At 37.9% G+C, this 22,348-nt stretch overlaps 1 protein-coding gene across 1 annotated transcript in view; it reads left to right on the forward strand.

Moving 5' to 3' along the window:
- The window catches only part of LOC118895912 (glutamyl aminopeptidase), a 105,682-nt gene that overhangs the window by 23,273 nt on the left and 60,061 nt on the right, over nucleotides 1-22,348 (forward strand). Inside the window, exons 4-6 of the mRNA XM_036853469.1 lie at nucleotides 19,107-19,227; nucleotides 21,581-21,735; nucleotides 22,170-22,283. Coding sequence (XP_036709364.1) covers nucleotides 19,107-19,227; nucleotides 21,581-21,735; nucleotides 22,170-22,283 — 390 coding nt within the window. The remainder of the gene's footprint in view (nucleotides 1-19,106; nucleotides 19,228-21,580; nucleotides 21,736-22,169; nucleotides 22,284-22,348) is intronic.

A 22,348-nucleotide genomic window follows, 5' to 3' on the forward strand; every position in this document is an offset into this window, starting at 1 on the left:
GAGAAAAATAAAAATTATTTTTAAAAACTCCTATCAGTTCGGGTCAGATGTTACTGACAAATTAGTTTGCTTAGAACATATAAAAAAACTTGATTTTCAGAGCTCTTTGGACTTTATAATTGTGAAAACTGGGCTAATGAAAGGATTGGGGTAAAGATATCATCAGTGATACAAAACATTATATTTTATTATTATTAATAGTGCCAGATTCATAGAATTGGTGTGTAGAGTGAGACATTGCATGGTAAGTGCTTATCACATTACCTGGGAATTTTTAAGTATCCAGTAAGACTAATAGTTAATCATAATGATTACACATAAAAAAAGTGACAGCAACCAATTAGAATAAATTCTCGTGGACTTAAATTCTATCTCTCAAATTCCTGGAGACCCTTAATTAAAAGGACAATATTAACAACTCTAAAAGCGTTCTTTACAGTAGGTTGCCATATGATAAGAGAAAGGCAACGACAACAACAGTGATAAAGCAGATGTAAGATGTATCACACCTCCCAAAAGAATAGTCAGCTGCATATAAGCTTCAGAAAGCACAGATTTTACACCTGACACTAGCTCAATAGACGCAGTGCTTTGAGTTATGACTAATAGTACCCAGGGACCTCCCTGGCAGTCCAGTGGTTAAGACTCCGTGCTTCCAATGCAGGGGGCATGGGTTCAATCCCTGGTCGAGGAGCTAAGATCCCAGAAGCTGTGTAGTGTGGCCAAAAATAAATAAATTTAAAAAATTGTATCCAACAGTGGTATATCTAGGTAATTTAATTCACTTAGGGAACTTAGTATCTTTAAAAACGAAATATATGCATTCAAGTTAGGTTCCTGAAGCCTTACAAACTTCTTATATATATATATATATATATATATATAAAGCTTATATAAAAACCTTTATATTTAACCTTTAATAGAGTCTTTGAATAATAAAGGCATATATGACTTTTTAGAAAGTAAGAAGAAACAGTATGCATGCATGTCTCCTTCCTCACCCCATGCTATTTCAATATGGTTATCACATGCTTTAAAAAAATCATCTCAGTAAAGCAAGCATGTAAACTAGAACGATAGTAATTATTACAAAGCAATGACAATTCAGGAGTAATTTACTGAATTTTGTCATGGACAGAAGTGCTGAGGCTCAGCAAATGATGGAGGGGAGTTAGCAGCTTCTAGCAAAGCCCATAGAAAGTAATCTTTAAAATAAAAATGTTTCTGATATATGGCAGATAGGACACATAGATATGCTTTGGCTAATAATGTTACACGGTTAACAGGCTGTATCTATATATTCTGTGATTGCTTAGCTCAGTTGATCAAAGCAGTGGTCATAAAATATGATGGATTATACAACAAAATAAGGGTCATCGATCACATGTGATCTGCAGACTGGCCAGACTGTAAAGACAGAACATACTTCTCTGTGGTGTTGAGTTTCTCAGAAACAAGAAAGGCAGGCATTGTTTTTATTTGGATTGAATTTACACTAACACCAATCCTATTTAAGGACACTGCATTCCTGTTGCTGCCAACAATAGAAATATGGAGAGTAAGAAAAACCTGATTATATTGTCTCAGAAGCATTCTGATTGAAGGGAGTCAATCTACCAGCATGGGCAATGAGAACGTATTGACAGAAAAAGCACATAGTCTTTCTCCTTCCCATTGCTCCACCTAAGGTGGGAGACCTCACTGTTCTCTCTTCTTCCTCTTTTTCAACGCTCTTTCACTCTCCAAATATTACGTGCAACACAAAAGTACAGAGTGTGTACACAACAGCAGAGTGAGGCAAGAGGAACTACCCTTTCTGAAGTTTTTAACAGAAGAGAACAGATGTGGTGGAAATTCTGAGAATCTCGGTTTACAACGTGACAATGCTATATGAACGTGATAGTTTTGATTTCATAGGGGGCAATTACCTTTGCTCTGTTCAGTGGCCACGAACTGGATCCTTAGTTTCACTTAACTTCTTGGAAAACGCATGTTGTTCACAAAGAGAACAGGAGGGCGGTGAGGAAGTGTATCACTTCTTCTAGAAAGCAAAAATAAATAAATAAATAAAACAAAACAAAACAAACTTTAAAAGAAAGGGGATGATAAATGAGTGAATTTTGTAGCCTTTGGAGATGAAGATGAACACATCTTTACTTAGGCAAATAAAGCAAGAATGTCAGTCACCCAGTAGCTTGGGAGAACAGTGAGTCAGTGATAGTAATTTAAGGGATGCTTTTTATTTTTATTTATTTATTTTATTTTTTAAATATCTTTATTGGAGTATAATTGCTTTACAACGTTGTGTTAGTTTCTGCTGTACAACAAAGTAAATCAGGTATACATATGCATATATCCCCATATCCCCTCCCTCTTGAGCCTCCCTCCCACCCTCTCTATCCCACCCCTCTAGATCATCACAAAGCATCAACCTGATCTCCCTGTGCTATGCTGCAGCTTCCCACGAGCCATCCATTTCACATTTGGTAGTGTATATATGTCAGCGTTGCTCTCTCATTTCCTCCCAGCTTCCCCTTCCCCCCCCAAACCCCGTACCCTCAAGTCCGTTCTCTACGTCTGCATCTTTATTTCTGTCCTGACACTAGGTTCATCAGTACCGTTTTTTTTAGATTCCATATATGTGCGTTAGCATATGATATTTGTTTTTCTCTTTCTGACTTAACTTCACTCTGTATGACAGCCTCTAGGTCCATCCACCTCATTACAAATAACTCAGTTTGGTCTTTTTATGGCTGAGTAATATTCCATTGTATATATGTGCCACATCTTCTTTATCCATTCATCTGTTGAAGGACATTTAGGTTGCTTCCATGTCCTGGTTATTGTTCATAGTGCTGCAATGAACATTGTGGTACGTGTATCTTTTTGAATTATGGTTTTCTCAGGGTATATGCCCAGTAGTGGGATTGCTCAGTCATATAGTAGTTCTGTTTCTAGTTTTTTAAGGAATCTCCATACTGTTCTCCAAAGTGGCTGTATCAATTTACATTCCCACCAACAGTACAGGAGGGTTCCCTTTCCTCCACACCCTCTCCAGGATTTATTGTTTGTAGATTTTTTGATAATGGCCATTCTGACTGGTGTGATGTGATTCCTCATTGTGGTTTTCATTTGCATTTCTCTCATGATTAGTGATGTTGAGAATCTTTGCATGTGCTTTAAAATTCACGATTTAATGTGGTGTTTTTTTTTTTAATGTGATGATCCATTTATTTATTTATTTATTTATTTATGGCTGTGTTGGGTCTTCGTTTCTGTGCGAGGGCTTTCTCTAGTTGTGGCAAGCGGGGGCCACTCTTCATTGCGGTGCGCTGGCCTCTCACTATCGCGGCCTCTCTTGTTGTGGAGCACAAGCTCCAGACGCGCAGGCTCAGTAATTGTGGCTCACGGGCCTAGTTGCTCCATGGCATGTGGGATCTTCCCAGACCAGGGCTCGAACCCGTGTCCCCTGCATTGGCAGGCAGACTCTCAACCACTGCGCCACCAGGGAAGCCCAATGTGGTTTTATTTATATATATATATATATATATATATATATATTCAAAAACTACCATTTTATTTGTTAAAGCATACCATTATGCCATATTGAAGCACTACAGTGTTTTTGTTTTCTAACATCTTTATTGGAGTATAATTGCTTTACAATGGTGTGTTAGTTTCTGCTGTATAACAAAGTGAATCAGCTATACATACACATATATCCCCATTTCCCCTCACTCTTGCATCTCCCTCCCACCCTCCCTATCCCACCCCTCTAGGTGGACACAAAGCACCAAGGTCATCTCCCTGTGCCATAATGGCTGTTTCCCACTAGCTATCTATTTTACATTTGGTAGTGTATACATGCCCATGCCACTCTCTCACTTCGTCCCAACTTACCCTTCCCCCTCCCCATGTCAAGTCCATTCTCTACATCTGCATCTTTATTCCTGCTCTGCCCCTACTTTCCTCAAAACCATTTTTTTCTTAGATTCCATATATATGTGTTAGCATATGATATTTCTTTTTCTCTTTCTGACTTACTTCACTCTGTATGACAGTCTCTAGCTCCACCCACCTCACTGCAAATAACTCAATTTCGTTTCTTTTTATGGCTAAGTAATATTCCATTGTATATATGTGCAACATCTTCTTTATCCATTCATCTCTCGATGGACACTTAGATTGCTTCCATGTCCTGACTATCCTAAATAGTGCTGCAATGAACATTGTAGTACATGACCCTTTCTGAATTATGGTTTTCTCAGGGTATATGCCCAGTAGTGGGATTGCTGGGTCGTATGGTAGTTCTATTTTTAGTTTTTTAGTTTTTTTTTTTTTTAAAGATTGATTGATTGATTGATTGCTATGTTGGGTCTTCGTTTCTGTGCTAGGGCTTTCTCTAGCTGCGGCAAGCGGGGGCCACTCTTCCTCGCGGTGCGCAGGCCTCTCACCATCGCGGCCTCTCCCGTTGCGGAGCACAGGCTCCAGATGCACAGGCCCAGCAGTTATGGCTCAAGGGCCCAGTTGCTCCACGGCATGCGGGATCCTCCCAGACCAGGGCTCGAACCCGTGTCCCCCGCATTAGCAGGCAGACTCTCAACCACTGCGCCACCAGGGAAGCCCTATTTTTAGTTTTTTAAGGAACCTCCATACTGTTCTCCATAGTAGCTGTATCAGTTTACATTCCCACCAACAGTGCAACAGAGTTCCCTTTCTCCCCACGCTCTCCAGCATTTGTTAGTAGATTTTTTTATGATGGCCATTCTGACCAGTGTGAGGTGATACCTCATTGTAGTTTTGATTTGCATTTCTCTAATGATTAGTGATGTGGAGTATCCTTTCATGTGTTTGTTGGCAATCTGTATATCTTCTATGGAAAAATGTCTACTTAAGTCTTCTGCCCATTTTTGGATTGGGTTTTTTTTTGATATTGAGCTGCTTGTACATTTTGGAGATTAGTCCTTTGTCAGTTGCTTCATTTGCAAATACCTTCTCCTATTCTGAAGGTTGCCTTTTCATATTGCTTAAGGTTTCCTTTGCTGTGAGAAAGCTTTTAAGTTTCATTAGGTCCCATTTGTTTATTTTTGTTTTTATTTCCATTTCTCTATGAGGTGGGTCAAAAAGGATCTTGCTGTGATTTATGACATAGAGTGTTCTGCCTATGTTTTCCTCTAAGAGTTTTATAGTGTCTGGCCTTATATTTAGGTCTTTAATCCATTTTGAGTTTATTTTTGTGTATGGTGTTAGGCAGTGTTTTAATTTCATTCTTTTACATGTAGCTGTCCAATTTTCCCAGCACCACTTATTGAAGAGGCTGTCTTTTCACCATTGTATATTCTTGCCTCCTTTATCAAAGATAAGGTGACCATATGTGCGTAGGTTTATGTCTAGGCTTTCTATCCTGTTCCATTGATCTATATTTCTGTTTTTGTGCCAGTACCATACTGTCTTGATTACTGTAGCTTTGTAATAAAGTCTGAAGTCAGGGAGCCTGATCCTCCAGCTCTGTTTTTCTTTCTCAAGATTGCTTTGGTTATTCGGCGTCTTTTCTGTTTACACACAAATTGTGAAATTTTTTGTTCTAGTTCTGTGAAAAATGCCATTGGTAGTTTGATAGGGATTCCATTGAATCTGTAGATTGCTTTGGGTATTATAGTCATTTTCACAATGTTGATTCCTCCAATCCAAAAACATTGTATGTCTCTCCATCTGTTTATATCATCTTTAATTTCTTTCATCAGTGTCTTACAGTTTTCTGCATACAGGTCTTTTGTCTCCTTAGGTAGGTTTATTCCTAGGTATTTTATTCTTTTCTGTTGCAATGGTAAATGGGAGTGTTTCCTTAATTTCTCTTTCAGATTTTTCATCACTAGTGTATAGGAATGCAAGAGATTTCTGTGCATTAATTTTGTATCCTGCTACTTTACCAAATTCACTGATTAACTCCAGTAGTTTTCTGGTGGCATCTTTAGGATTCTCTATGTATAGAAGCATGTCATCAGCAAACAGTGACAGTTTTACTTCTTCTTTTCTGATTTGGATTCCTTTCATTTTCTTCTCTGATTGCTGTGGCTAAAACTTCCAAAACTATTTTAAATACTAGTGGTGAGAGTGGGCAACCTTGTCTTGTTCCTCATCTTAGTAGAAATGGTTTCAGTTTTTCACCACTGAGAACGATGCTGGCTGTGGGTTTGTCATATATGGCCTTTATTATGTTGAGGTAAGTTCCCTCTACGCCTACTTTCTGGAGGGTTTTTAACAAAAATGGGTGTTGAATTTTGTCGAAAGCTTTTTCTGCATCTATTGAGATGATCATATGGTTTTTATCCTTCAGTTTGTTATATGGTGTATCACATTGATTGATTTGCATATACTGAAGAATCCTTGAATTCCTGGGATAAACACCACTTGATCATGGTGTATGATCCCTTTAATGTGCTGTTGGATTCTCTTTGCTAGTATTTTGTTGAGGATTTTTGCATCTATGTTCATCAGTGATATTGGCCTGTAGTTTTCTTTCTTTGTGACATCTTGTCTGGTTTTGGTATCAGAGTGATGGTGGCCTCATAGAATAAGTTTGGGAATGCTCCTCCCTCTGCTATATTTTGGAAGAGTTTGAGAAGGATAGATGTTAGCTCTTCTCTAAATGTTTGATAGAATTCACCTGTGAAGCCATCTGGTCCTGGACTTTTGTTTGTTGGAAGATTTTTAATCACAGTCTCAATTTCAGTGCTTGTGAACGTTCTGTTTATATTTTCTATTTCTTCCTTGTTCAGTCTCGGAAGGTTGTGCTTTTCTAAGAATTTGTCCATTTCTTTCAGGTTGTCCATTTTATTGGCATATAGTTGCTTGTAGTAATCTCTCATGATCGTTTGTATTTCTGCAGCGTCAGTTATTACTTCTTTTTCATTAATAATTCTATTGATTTGAGTCTTCTCCCTCTTTTTCTTGATGAGTCTGGCCAATGGTTAATCAATTTTGTTTATCTTCTCAAAGACCCAGTGTTTAATTTTACTGATCTTTGCTATTGTCTTCTTCATTTCTTTTTCATTTATTTCTGATCTGATCTTTATAATTTCTTTCCTTTTGGTAATTTTGGGGTTTTTTTGTTCTTCTTTCTCTAATTGCTTTAGGTGTAAGGTTAGGTTGTTTATTTAAGATGTTTCTTGTTTCTTGAGGTAGGATTGTATTGCTATAAACTTCCCTCTTAGAACTGCTTTTGCTGCATCCCATAGGTTTTGGGTCACCGTGTTTTCATTGTCATTTTTTTCTAGGTATTTTTTGATTTCCTCTTTGATTTCTTCAGTGATCTCTTGGTTATTAAGTAGTGTATTGTTTAGCTTCCATGTGTTTGTATATTACAGATATTTTCCTGTAATTGATATCTAGTCTCATAGCATTGTGGTCAGAAAAGATACCTGATACGATTTCAATTTTCTTAAATTTACCGAGGCTTGATTTGTGACTCAAGATATGATCTATCCTGGAGAATGCTCCATGAGCATTTAAGAAAGTGTATTTTGTTGTTTTTGGATGGAATGTCCAATAAATATCAATTAAGTCAATCCTGTTAATGTATCATTTAAAGCTTGCGTTTCCTTATTTATTTTCATTTTGGATGATCTGTCCATTGGTGAAAGTGGGGTGTTAAAGTCCCCTACTATTGTGTTACTGTCGATTTCCTCTTTTATGGCTGTTAGCAATGCCTTATGTATTGAGGTGCTCCTATGTTGGGTGCATAAATATTTACAATTGTTATATCTTCTTGGATTGATCCCTTGATCATTATGTAGTGTCCTTCTTTGTCTCTTGTAATAGTCTTTATTTTAAAGTCTATTTTCTCTGATATGAGAATTGTTACTCCAGCTTTTTTATTTCCATTTGCATGGAATATCCTTTTCCATCCCCTCACTTTCAGTCTGTATGTGTCCCAGGTCTGAAGTGGGTCTCTTATAGACAGCATACATACTGGTCTTGTTTTTGTATCCATTCAGCAAGCCTGTGTCTTTTGGTTGGAGCATTTAATCCATTCCCGTTTAAAGTAATTATCGATATGTATGTTCATATTACCATTTTCATAATTGTTTTGGGTTTGTTTTTGTAGGTCCTTTTCTTCTCTTGTGTTTCCCACTTAGAGAAATTCCTTTAGCATTTGTTGTAGAGCTGGTTTGGTGGTGCTGAATTCCCTTAGACTTTGCTTCTCTGTAAAGCTTTTGATTTCTCCATCGAATCTGAATGAGATCCTTGCCGGATAGAGTAATCTTCGTTGTAGGTTCTTCCCTTTCATCACTTTAAACGTGTCCTGCCACTCCCTTCTGGCTTGCAAGTTTCTGCTGAAAGATCAGCTGTTAACCTTATGTGGATCCCCTTGTATGTTATTTGTTCCTTTTCCCTTGCTGCTTTTAATATTTTTTCTTTGTATTTAATTTTTGATAGTTTGATTAATATGTGTGTTGGCATGTTTCTCCTTGGATTTATCCTGTATGGGACTCTCTGTGTGTCCTGGACTTGATTGACTATTTACTTTCCCATATTAGGGAAGTCTTCAACTATAATCTCTTCAAATATTTTCTCAGTCCTTTCTTTTCCTCTTCTTCTTCTGGGACCCCTATAATTCGAATGGTGGTGCATTTAATGTTGTCCCAGAGGTCTCTGAGACTGTCCTCAATTCTTTTCATTCTTTTTTCTTTATTCTGCCCTGTGGTAGTTATTTCTACTATTTTATCTTCCAGGGCACTTATCCGTTTTTCTGCCTCAGTTATTCTGCTATTGATTCCTTCTAGAGAATTTTAAGTTTCATTTATTGTGTTGTTCATCATTTGTTTGCTCTTTAGTTCTTGTAGGTCCTTGTTAAACGTTTCTTGTATTTTCTCCATTCTATTTCCAAGATTTTGGATCATCTTTACTATCATTACCCTGAATTATTTTTCAGGTAGGCTGCCTATTTCCTCTTCGTTTGGTCCGGTGGGTTTTTACCTTGCTCCTTAATTTGCTGCGTATTTCTGTCTTCTCATGTTGCTTAACTTACTGTGTTTGGGGTCTCATTTTCGCAAGCTGCAGGTTCGTAGTTCACATTGTTTTTGGTGTCTGTCCCCCGTGGGTGAGGTTGGTTCAGTGGTTTGTGTAAGCTTCCTGGTGGAGGGGACTGGTGCCTCTGTTCTGGTGGATAAGGCTGGATCCTGTCTTTCTGGTGGGCAGGACCACGTCCGGTGGTATGTTTTGGTGTGTCTGTGAACTTATGATGATTTTAGGCAGCCTCTCTGCTAATGGGTGGGGTTGTGTTCCTGTCCTGCTAGTTGTTTGGCATAGGGTCTCCAGCACTGTCACTTGCTGGTTGCTGAGTGGAGCTAGGTCTTAGCGTTGAGATGGAGATCTCTGGGAGAGCTTTTGCCCTTTGATATTACGTGGGCCGTGCAGTCTCTGGTGGACCAATGTCCTGAAGTCGCCTCTCCCACCTCAGAGGCTCAGGCCTGACACCTGGCCGGAGCACCAAGACCCTGTCAGCTACTCGGCTCAGAAGAAAAGGGAGAAAAAAAAGGAAAGAAAGAAAGGGAAAAATAAAAAAAAATAAAGTTACTAAAATAAAAAATATCTTATTAAAAATAAAAATGTAATAAAAAAAGAAAGAAAAAAGAGAGTAACCAAACCAAAAAACAAATCCACCAATGATAACAAGTGCTAAAAACTATATGAAAAAAAAAGAAAAGAAAAAACGGACAGACAGAACCCTAGGAAAAACCATCAAAGAAAAGCTATACAGACAAAATCACACAAAGAAGCATACACATACACACTCACAAAAAGAGAAAAAGGAGAAAAAATATATATACATATAAAGAAAAAAGGAAGAGTGCAACCAAATCAACAAACAAATCTACCAGTGATAATAAGCTCTAAATACTAAATTGAGATAAACATAAAACCAGAAACAAATTAGATGCAGAAAGCAAACCCCAAGTCTGCAGTTGCTCCCAAAGTCCACCACCTCAATTTTCAGATGATTCATTGTCTATTCAGGTATTCCACAGATGCAGGGTACGTCAAGTTGATTGTGCAGATTTCATCCACTGCTCCTGAGGCTGCTGGGAGAAATTTCCCTTTCTCTTCTTTGTTTGCACAGCTCCTGGGGTTCAGCTTTGGATTTGGACCTGCCTCTGCATGTAGGTTGCCTGAGGGCATCTGTTCTTTGCCCAGACAGGACGGGGTTAAAATAGCAGCTGATTAGGGGGCTCTGGCTCACTCAGGCTGGGGGGAGGGAAGGGTACGGAATGCGGGGTGAGCCTGCGGCGACAGAAGTCGGTGTGACATTGCACCAGCCTGAGGCATGCCATATGTTCTCCTGGGAAAGCTGTCCCTGGATGACAGGACCCTGGCAGTGGCAGGCTGCACAGGCTCCTGGGAGGGGAGGTGTGGATAGTTACCTGTGCTTGCACACAGGATTCTTGGTGGCTGCAGCATCAGCCTTAGCGTCTCATGCCCGTCTCTTGTGTCTGTGTTGATAGCCACAGTTCACACCCATCTCTGGAGCTTGTTTAGGCAGTGCTCTGAATCCCCTCTCCTCATGCACCCCGAAACAATGGTCTCTTGCCTCTTAGGCAGTTCCAGACTTTTTCCCAGACTCTCTCCCCGCTGGCTGTGGCGCACTAGCCACCTTCAGGCTGTGTTCATGCAGCCAACCCCAGTCCTCTCCCTGGGATCTGACCTCCGAGGCCCGAGCCTCGGCTCCCAGCTCCCACCCGACCCGGCGGGTGAGCAGACAAGCCTCTCAGGCTGGTGAGTGCTGGTTGGCACCGATCCTCTGTGTGCGAATCTCTCCACTTTGCCCTCTGCACCCCTGTTGCTGCACTCTCCTCCGTGGCTCCGAAGCGTCCCCCCCATCCACCCCCCACCTCCACCAGTGAAGGGGCTTCCTAGTGTGTGCAACTTTTCCTCCTTCACAGCTCCCTCAATGAGGTGCAGGTCCCATCCCTATTCTTTTGTCTGTTTTTCCTTTTGCCCTACCCAGGTATATAGGGAGTTTCTTGCCTTTTGGGAAGTCTGAGGTCTTCTGCCAGCCTTCAGTAGGTGTTCTGTAGGAGTTGTTCCACATGTAGATGTATTTTTGATGTATCTGTGGGGAGAAAGGTGATCTCCACGTCTTACTCCTCTGCCGTCTTGAACGTCTTCCAAGGGATGCTTTTTAGAAACTCATCCTTTAAATTATTGGATCTTTCTGCTGTTCTTCACTTCTGAGAAAATATGGCTAAAGGTGTATACATATATCCATGATTACTATATCATACAGAGTATTTTTACTGCCCTAAAAATCCTCTATGCTCTACCTATTCATCTCTCCACCTTTCACACCCCAGCCTGTCATCCACTGATCTCTTTATTGTCTCCATCTTTTTGACTCTTCCAAAATGTCAAATAGTTGGAATCATACAGTGTGTAGCCCTTTCAGATTCGTTTCTTTCACTTAATATTGATAATATGCATTTAAGGTTCCTCCCTGTTTTTTCATGGTTTCATAGTTTCTTTCTTTTTAGCACTGTGTAATATTCCATTCCCCACAGTTTATCTGGTACATGAAAGACATCTTGGTGCTTCCAAGTTTTGGTAATTACGAATAAAGCTACTATAAACATCCTCGTGCAGGACATTTAAAAAAATTAATTAATTAATTTTTTATTAGTCATCCATTCTATGAACGTCAGTGTATACATGTCAATCCCAATCTCCCAATTCATCACACCACAACCCCCACACCTTGCCGCTTTCTCCACTTGGTGTCCATACGTTTTTTTCTCTATTTCTGTGTCTCAATTTCTGCTCTGCAAACCAGTTCATCTGTACCATTCTCTCTGTTCCACATATATGCGTTAATACAAGATATTTGTTTTTTTCTTTCTGACTTACTTCACTCTGTATGACAGTCTCTAGATGCATCCACGTCTCTAAAAATGACCCAATTCCGTTGCTTTTTATGGCTGAGTAATATTCCATTGTATATACGTACCACATCTTCTTTATCCATTCATCTGTCGATGGGCATTTAGGTTGCTTCCATGACCTGGCTATTGTAAATACTGTTGCAATGAACACTGGGTTGCATGTGTCTTTTTGAATTATGGTTTTCTCAGGGTATATGCCCAGTAGTGGGATTGCTGGGTCATATGGTAATTCTATTTTTAGTTCTTTAAGGAACCTCCATACTGTTCATAGAGGCTGTATCAATTTACATTCCCACCAACAGTGCAAGAGGGTTCCCGTTTCTCCACACCCTCTCCAGCATTTGTTGTTTATAGATTTTCTGATGGTGCCATTCTAACTGGTGTGAGGTGATACCTCATTGTAGTTCTGATTTGCATTTCTCTAATAATTAGTGATGTTGAGCAGCTTTTCATGTGCTTCTTGGCCATCTGTATGTCTTCTTTGGAGAAATATCTATTTAGGTCTTCTGCCCATATTTGGATTTGGTTGTTTTTTTAATATTGAGCTGCATGAACTGTTTATATATTTTGGAGATTAATCCTTTTTCCATTGATTCCTTTGCAAATATTTTCTCCCATTGTGAGGATTGTCTTTTTGTCTTGTTTATGGTTCCCTTCGCTGTGCAAAAAGTTTTTAAGTTTCATTGGGTCCCATTTATTTCTTTTTATTTTTATTTCCATTACTCTAGGAGGTGGATCAAAAAAGATCTTGCTGTGATTTATGTCAAAGAGTGTTCTTCCTGTGTTTTTCTCTGAGTTTTATAGTGCCTGGTCTTACATTTAGGTCTCTAATCCATTTTGAGTTTATTTTTGTGCATGGTGTTAGGCAGTGCTCTAATTTCATTCTTTTACATGTAGCTCTCCAGTTTTTCCAGCACCACTTATTGAAGAGGCTGTCTTTTCTCCATTGTATATCCTTGCCTCCTTTGTCATAGATTAGTTGACCATAGGTGCGTGGGTTTCTCTCTGGGCTTTCTATCCTGTTCCATTGATCTATATTTCTGTTTTTGTGCCAGTACCATATTGTCTTGATTACTGTAGCTTTATAGTATAGTCTGAAGTCAGGGAGTCTGATTCTTCCAGCTCCGTTTTTTTCCCTCAAGACAGCTTTGGCTATTCGGGGTCTTTTGTGTCTCCATACAAATTTTAAGATTTTTTGCTCTAGTTCTGTAGAAAATGCCATTGGTAATTTGATAGGAATTGCATGGAATCTGTAGATTGCTATGGGTAGTACAGTCATTTTCACAGTATTGATTCTTCCAATCCAAGAACATGGTATATCTCTCCATCTGTTTGTATCATCTTTAATTTCTTTAATCAGTGTCTTATAGTTTTCTGCATACAGGTCTTTTGTCTCCCTAGGTAGGTTTATTCCTAGGTATTTTATTCTTTTTGTTGCAATGGTAAATGGGAGTGTTTCCTTAATTTCTCTTTCAGATCTTTCATCATTAGTGTACAGGAATGCAAGAGATTTCTGTGCGTTAATTTTGTATCCTGCAACTTTATCAAATTCATTGATTAGCTCTAGTAGTTTTCTGGTGGCATCTTTAGGATTCTCTAAGTATAGCATCATGTCATCTGCAAACAGTGACATTTTTACTTCTTCTTTTCCAATTTGTATTCCTTTTATTTCTTTTTCTTCTCTGATTGCTGTGGCTTGGACTTCCAAAACTATGTTGAATAATAGTGGTGAGAGTAGACATCCTTGTCTTGTTCCTGATCTTAGAGGAAATGCTTTCAGTTTTTCACCATTGAGAATGATGTTTGCTGTGGGTTTATCATATATGGCCTTTATTACGTTGAAGTAGGTTCCCTCTATGCTCACTTTCTGGAGGGTTTTATAATAAATGGGTGTTGAATTTTGTCGAAAGCTTTTTCTGCATCTATTGAGATGATCATATGGTTTTTATTCTTCAATTTGTTAATATGGTGTATCACATGGATTGATTTGCGTATATTGAAGAATCCTTACATCTCTGGGATAAATTCCACTTGATCATGGTGTATGAGCCTTTTAATGTTGGATTCTGTTTGCTAGTATTTTCTTGAGGATTTTCGCATCTGTATTCATCAGTGATATTGGTCTGTAATTTTCTTTTTTTGTAGTACCTTTGTCTGGTTTTGGTATCAGGGTGATGGTGGCCCCATAGAATGAGTTTGGATGTTTTCCTTCCTCTTCAACCTTTTAGAAGAGTTTGAGAAGGATGCGTGTTAGCTCTTCTCTAAATGTTTGATGGAATTCACCTGTGAAGCCATCTGGTCCTGGACTTTTGTTTGTTGGAAGACTTTTACTCACAATTTCAATTTCATTACTTGTGATTAGTCTGTTCCTATTTTCTGTTTCTTCCTGTTTCAGTCTTGGAAGGTTATACCTTTCTAAGAATTTGTCCATTTTATTGGCATAGAATTGCTTGTAGTAGCCTCTTAGGATGCTTTGTATTTCTGCGGTGTCTGTTGTAACTTCTCCTTTTTCATTTCTAATTTTATTGATTTGAATCCTCTCCCTCTTTTTCTTGATGAGTATGGCTAATAGTTTATCAATTTTGTTTACCTTCTCAAAGAACCAGTTTTTAGTTTTATTGATCTTTGCTACTGTTTTCTTTGTTTCTATTTCATTCATTTCTGCTCTGATCTTTATGATTTCTTTCCTTCTGCTAACTTTGGGTTTTGTTTGTTCTTCTTTGTCTAGTTCCTTTAGGTGTAACATTAGATTGTTTATTTGAGATTTTTCTTGTTTCTTGAGGTAGGCTTGTATAGCTATAAACTTCCCTCTTAGAACTGCTTTTGTTGCATCCCATAGGTTTTGGATCGTCATGTTTTCATTGCCATTTGTCTCTAGGTATTTTTTGATTTCCTCTTTGATTTCTTCAGTGATCTCTTGGTTATTTAATAACGTATTATTTAGCCTCCATGTGTTTGTGTTTTTTATGGTTTTTTCCCTGTAATTGATTTCTAATCCCATAGCACTGTGGTCAGAAAAGATGCTTGATATGATTTCAATTTTGTTAAATTTACTGAGGTTTGACTTGTGACCCAAGATGTGATCTATCCTGGAGAATGTTCCGTGCACACTTGAGAAGAAAGTGTAATCTTCTGTTTTGAGATGGAATGTCCTATAAATATCAATTAAATCTATCTGGTCTATTGTATCATTTAAAGCTTTTGTTTCCTTATTAATTTTCTGTTTGGATGATCTGTCCATTGGTGTAAGTGAGGTGTTAAAGTCCCCCACTACTACTCTGTTACTGTTGATTTCCTCTTTTAGAGCTGTTAGCAGTTGCCTTATGTATTGAGGTGCTCCTATGTTGGGCGCATATATATTTATAATTGTTATATCTTCTTCTTGGATTGATCCCTGGATCATTACATAGTGTCCTTCCTTGTCTCTTGTAACATTCTTTATTTTAAAGTCTACTTTATCTGATATGAGTACGGCTACTCCAGCTTTCTTCTGATTTCCATTTGCATGGAATATCCTTTTCCATCCCCTCACTTTCAGTCTGTATGTGTCCCTAGGTCTGAAGTGGGTCTCTTGTAGACAGCATATATATGGGTCTTGTTTTTGTATCCATTCAGCAAGCCTGTGTCTTTTGGTTGGAGCATTTAATCCATTCCTGTTTAAAGTAATTATCGATATGTATGTTCCTATGACCATTTTCTTAACTGTTCTGTGTTTGTTATTGTAGGTCCATTTCTTCTCTTGTGTTTCCCACTTAGAGAAGTTCCTTTAGCCTTTGCTGTAGAGCTGGTTTGGTGGTGCTGAATTCTCTTAGCTTTTGCTTGTCTGTAAAGCTTTTGATTTCTCCATCGAATCTGAATGAGATCCTTGCTGGGTAGAGTAATCTTGGTTGTAGGTTCTTCCCTTTCATCACTCTAAGTATATCATGCCACTCCCTTCTAGCTTGTAGAGTTTCTGCTGAGAAATCCTCTGTTAACCTTAGTTAACCTTATGGGAGTTCCCTTGTATGTTATTTTCCATTTTTCCCTTGCTGCTTTCAATAATTTTTCTTTGTCTTTAATTTCTGCCAATTTGATTACTATGTGTCTCGGCACGTTTCTCCTTGGGTTTATCCTGTATGGGACTCTCTGTACTTCCTGGACTTGGGTGGCTATTTCCTTTCCCATGTTAGGGAAGTTTTCGACTATAATCTCTTCAAATATTTTCTCAGGTCCTTTCTCTCTCCCTTCTCCTTCTGGGACCCCTATAATGTGAACGTTGTTGCGTTTAATGTTGTGCCAGAGGTCTCTTAGGCTGTCTTCATTTCTTTTCATTCTTTTTTCTTTATTCTGTTCCGCAGCAGTGAATTCCACTATTTTGTCTTCCAGGTCACTTATCCGTTCTTCTGCCTCAGTTATTCTGCTATTGATTCCTTCTAGTGTAGTTTTCATTTCAGTTATTGTATTGTTCCTCTGTTTGTTTGTTCTTTATTTCTTCTAGATCTTTGTTAAACATTTCTTGCATCTTCTCGATCTTTGTCTCCATTCTTTTTCCGAGGTCCTGGATCATCTTCACTATCATTATTCTGAATTCTTTTTCTGGAAGATTGCCTATCTCCATTTCATTTAGTTGTTTTTCTGGGGTTTTATCTTGTTCCTTCATCTGTTACATAGCCATCTGCCTTTTCATCTTGTCTATCTTTCTGTGAATGTGGTTTTTGTTCCATAGGCTGCAGAATTGTAGTTCTTCTTGCTTCTGCTGTCTGCTCTCTGCTGGATGAAGCTATCTAAGAGGCTTGTGGAAGTTTCCTGATGGGAGGGACTGGTGCTGGATAGAGCTGGCTGTTGCTCTGGTGGGCAGAGCTCAGTAAAACTTTAATCCGCTTGTTTGCTGATGGGTGGGGCTGGGTTCCCTCCCTGTTGGTTGTTTGGCCTGAGGCGACCCAACACTGGAGCCTACCCAGGCTCTTTGGTGGAGCTAATGGCAGACTCTGGGAGGGCTCACACCAAGCAGTACTTCCCAGAACTTCTGCTGCCAGTGTCCTTGTCCCTTGGTGAGCCACAGCTGCCCCCTGCCTCTGCAGGAGACCCTCCAACACTAGCAGGTAGGTCTGGTTTAGATGTGCACACTACTTTGTGTGTGTCCTCCAAGAGTGGAGTCTCTGTTTCCCCCAGTCCTGCCGAACTCCTGCAATCAAATCCCTCTGCCTTCAAAGTCTGATTCTCTAGGAATTCCTCCTCCTGTTGTCAGACCCCCAGTTTGGGAAGCCTGATGTGGGGCTCAGAACCTTCACTCCAGTGGGTGACTTCTGTGGTGTAAGTGTTCTCTAGTTTGTGAGCCACCCACCCAGCAGTTATGGGATTTGATTTTATTGTGATAGCACCCCTCTTACCATCTCATTGTGGCTTCTCCTTTGTCTTTGCATGTGGGGTATCTTTTTTGGTGAGTTCCAGTGTCTTCCTGTTGATGATTGTCCTGCAGTTAGTTGTGATTCTGGTGTTCTCGAAAGAGGGAGTAGAGCATGTCCTTCTTCTCCGCCATCTTGAACCAATCTCAGGACATGTTTTAAACTCCTTTGGGTAAACACAAAGGAGCACAATTGTTGGGCCATATGTTGAGAGTATGTTTAGTTTTGTAAGAAACTGCCAAACTGTCTTCCAAAATGGCTGTACCATCTTGCATTCCCACCAGCAATGTATGGGAATTCCTATTGCTCCACATCCTCACCAGCATTTGGTGTTGTCAGTGTTTTGGATTTTGGCATTGTAGTAGGTGTGCTGTGGTACCTCATTGTTATTTTAATTTGCATCTCCTTGATGACATATGATGTGAAGCATCTTTTCATATACATACTTGCCATCTGTATATCTTCTTTGGTGAGGTGTCTTGTTAAGGTCTTTGGCCCATTTTTTAATCAGGTTGTTTGCTTTCTTCTTGTTGAGTTTTAAGAGTTCTTTGCATATTTTGTATAACAGTTGTTTATGAGATGGATCTTCTACAAATATTTCCTCCCAGTCTGTGGCTTACCTTCTCATTCTCTTGACATTGTCTTTCACAGAGCAAAAGTTTTAATGCAGCCCAGCTTATCAGTTATTTCTTTCATAGATTATCCCTTTGGTGGTAAAGCTAAGAAGTCATCTTCATATCCAAAGTCATATAGATTTTCCCCAATGTTATCTTCCAGGAGTTTTATAGTTTTGCATTTTACATTTAGGTATGTGATCAATTTTGAGTTTATATTTGTGAAGGGTGTAAGGTCTGTGTCTAGATTCATTTTTTTGCAGATGGATATTCAGTTATTCCAGCATCATTTGTTGAAGATACTGTCTTTGTTCCATTGTATTGCCTTTACTCCTTTGTCAAAGATCAGTTGACTATATTTATGTGGGTCTATTTCTGGGCTATCTATTGTCTTGTACTGATTTATTTTTCTATTGTTTTGTTAATACCACATTGTCTTGATTACTGTAGCTTTACAGTAAGTCTTGAAGTCAGATATTATCAATCTTCCAATATTGTTTTTCTCCTTCAATATTGTGTTGGCTACTTGGGGTTATACATGCTTAGAATTGGGGAGTAAAAAGTCTATACTTGGTTTGATTTATAAATTATGTCATGGCATAAAAATAATATCCTAGATACTTAGAGATGTAGCTTATCAAGATTTCGCTTATCAAGATGCCTCCCTCTCAGGAAAATTTTGAGTCATTGTATTTTAGACTCTGGAAGTAGAATAGTTAATATATCAAAATGGTAGTCTGGGTAGCAATGGATAGAAAAGCACAAATGGAAAACATGTATCTAAGGGCTCTTTAGATGAGAAAAAAATCACATGCCTTATTTCTTCAAAGACAAATTACACAAAGAGAGATAAATACATAGATACACAAATATTAAGAAGACAATATATGTTCTAAGTAGAAAAAAGTAATAACATTTAAAAAGTATACTGTACATTATGCCAACCATTGTGTCTTTCTAGTCATTGAAATTACTTAGTGAGTTATGCAGTATTCTTTTCCTTTACATATGAGTCTCAGAGACGTGAAGTGATTTGTCCAAGACCATGCAGAACTGGGATTCCAATTAGACTTACCTGGCTCCAAAGCCCACCTTCTTTCTACTATGTCATGTATCACAGTTTTTGTGTTTTTTCAAATGAAGAATTTTCACTGAATTTTTTTTTTTAATAGCTCACTATATATGTCCAGCCAGAGCAAAAGCACACAGCTGAATATGCTGCAAATATAACTAAAAGTGTGTTTGATTATTTTGAAGACTACTTCGCTATGGATTATTCTCTTCCTAAATTAGGTGAGAACCATTTTTTATTTTCTTATTTTTCATATTGCTTTTGTTTTCACCTAAGTTAACTCACTTACTCCAGCTTTAGCATCCTTAGTTAATGGTCATCCCTTAGTCTTTTCATCATATGCCTATACTATGTATCTAATACTTACTAGATGCTGAAAGATTCATTCTGGATTCCTCTAAGAATAATGTTTATACTCTGTTCTTACTTGATAAATGTATAGTATTTTATTTCCAAATAAAGATTGAAGTATATACATAAAACTGCAGACACTGATAATGATGGAACCAGAAAGAGCAACCTAGATCAGCTGATTTAAAAATTAGTTCCCATCCCAATAGCTTACATTGCCTCCCTACCATCAGTGAGTTAATAAATAATAGGGATAAATGATGCTGTCAGAGTCCCATGTACTTCCAGTCTTTCCATTGTTGTACAAGACTAATTCTAGAATCTTCAACAGTTAAAATGAACTGGTGCTCCTTCCATAAGTATTTTTTCTAATATGGAGGATGGGGGGAACATGTTTTCTTTTTAAAATAAAAATAGTGCTATAATCAAAATGGTATGGATATGACACTTCTATCAACAGCAGAAATGCTTTAATAGTAAGCTTGAGTGGTATTAGCAAAGACTTTAAATGTAACACCCATATAGATGTCTGTAGGGATGAAATGAAGGCAACAAGAAAATCAACAAACCAACAATCGACTTCTCTATTTCTGTTTCTGCCCTTACTTTAATAAATTACCAATGCAAAGCAACTGGAATGCCAAATTCTCTACATGGGAATGGCTGTGGCTCTGAGCAACTTTGTGGATGCTCCATTTTTTTTTTTTTTTTTTTTTTTTTTATTGCTTAACAGCTATTAGAGAAGGAGACAGGAAGAGAAACAACTTTCCATCAAAATCAGAATAATATCTAATAAAATGTTAATCACATTAATTTAAAAGTCTTTTTCTCTTTATCTCTCTTGTACCACCCATGATAAGCTGGGAAGTGGAAATCTCACAAATTTATTTCTCTCTTCTCTTTTCTTCCTCCCTCTCTCCCATATTCCTTCTTCTTCTTCATACTTTTATATGCATTTTCAACTCTTTCAGAATTGACTCTTAGACTTTCCTTACAATTGATTACTGCATTTATCCACCCCCAAAATTAAAGGCACTGGAGTGAATTAATTATAATGTCAATACTCAACAAAGAAATGAGGTTTAAAAAAATTCCTTTTGTTCATGGGTTAGGTACAAATTACACTCTGTAACATTATGGAAAATACTGGCCCTTGGGGGGAATATTTCTCCAAACTTTAAGAGGTACTCTTGTGACAAAATAACCAAACCTAAGAATGAAAATAACACTAAAAGTAAACTACTGCTGTAATTCTGAGCTCCATTTAAGATGTATCCATTTTCATTCTTTTTATAAAAAGCTTTAAGAATCTTTATTTTGACCATAAAGAAAGGACCTTTTCTTTATGTTAGATGAAAATTTAATTTATTTTCATTTATGTGCCTAATTTAAATTATATGTAATAATAAATAAATCCCATTCTTATTATAGTTCATTAACTGGAGAAGCTGTGTTCTGTCCACTAATCCAACTGAACCTTTTCTGTTTTGGGATTTAACATAGAACTGATTAACACTGCCTCTTTCTGTCAGACAGCATGTCTACGACTATAGGTCCCAGCAAAAATAAGGACTAGAAAGTCTAGATTGAATTCAACATTTTAGACCTGGAAGGGAATTTACAGAGAATATAGTCAATTCCATGTTGATCCAACTAATTTAATACATACATACAAGTGGATGGTAAGCTATTCAATTAGTAGGGAATCTGGTTGACCACAAATTGTACAGAATTAGGGAAAAAGTAGAATTTTGTATTTTCTAATAATCTGTTTCCTTGGACAGAAATATATTTCTACATACTTGGAAGCTATGTACTTCTAAGACCTCATTTGAAAACTTCATTCTCTTATTCCTTACAGAATATCCCCCCAAACAGAAGCTTGGTATTATCTAAGTGAAAGTCATGGGAAAAAAACAAAATAAAAATGAAATACAGAAAGGAACAAAAGACATAAAATTATAGAGGACTTGAAAAGAGCACTGCCAATAGTATTCTTAAAAAATAAAAGACACATTGATATCTGGAGCCAACAGGAAGAGTTCCATGGAAATTTTGAGTGCGTTAAAGACTGAAAAGTTTACACAAATAGATGATTGTTTTTCACTCTGAGAAATTATATTTAGTCTTTTAAAAAACATTCATCTAAAGAACTTAATTTGGTAAGAAGTGCTATGAACAAAATGGAAAGAATGTATTTCTCACTGGACTCTTTTTCCATAGATAAAATCGCTATTCCAGATTTTGGCACTGGGGCTATGGAGAACTGGGGACTCATCACTTACAGAGAAACAAACCTGCTTTATGACCCTAATGAATCAGCCTCATCAAACCAACAGAGGGTGGCCACTGTGGTTGCCCATGAACTTGTGCATCAGGTATAGAATCTTAGCACCAACTTAGCTTATTTTAAAAAGTGGCTTAAGACCATAGGAATGATTGAAATTATAACTTAGCAAATAAAAAATAGCCAACCCAGAAAATCCTGCTTGAAAGTCTTTCTTACTGCTAATAAACATTTTACCATAAAGAAACTTTTAAGACACATTGTTTTGCCTTTAGTAAATACACGAGGTTTTCCTATAACTTTAAATATTCCCAGTACTACCAAAATAAAGACAATAAACTAAGGAGAATTTCAGATCACTTAAAAACCAGGAGAAATAAAGCAGGAAATAAATGCTAAGTATGACGTCTGCCACTTTTGTGTCAAGTGACAAAATTTGCATGAACAAATGAATGTACTGAAATTTTCTAGGCCTTTCTACCAAAGGCATGAGAATTTAACCCTCTTTCTTGCTTATAATTTCAGTGGTTCGGAAATACTGTGACCATGGAATGGTGGGAAGACTTGTGGTTAAACGAAGGGTTTGCTTCCTTCTTTGAGTTCCTGGGAGTAGACCATGCAGAAAAAGAGTGGCAAATGGTGAGCCCTAAACATATAAGTTCCAAATCTCTGTTTTCCTCATGTCAAGCTGATTGAAGCCTTTG

Source organism: Balaenoptera musculus, chromosome 5 (assembly GCF_009873245.2).
Source record: "Balaenoptera musculus isolate JJ_BM4_2016_0621 chromosome 5, mBalMus1.pri.v3, whole genome shotgun sequence".
Classification (NCBI taxonomy): Eukaryota; Metazoa; Chordata; class Mammalia; order Artiodactyla; family Balaenopteridae; genus Balaenoptera; species Balaenoptera musculus.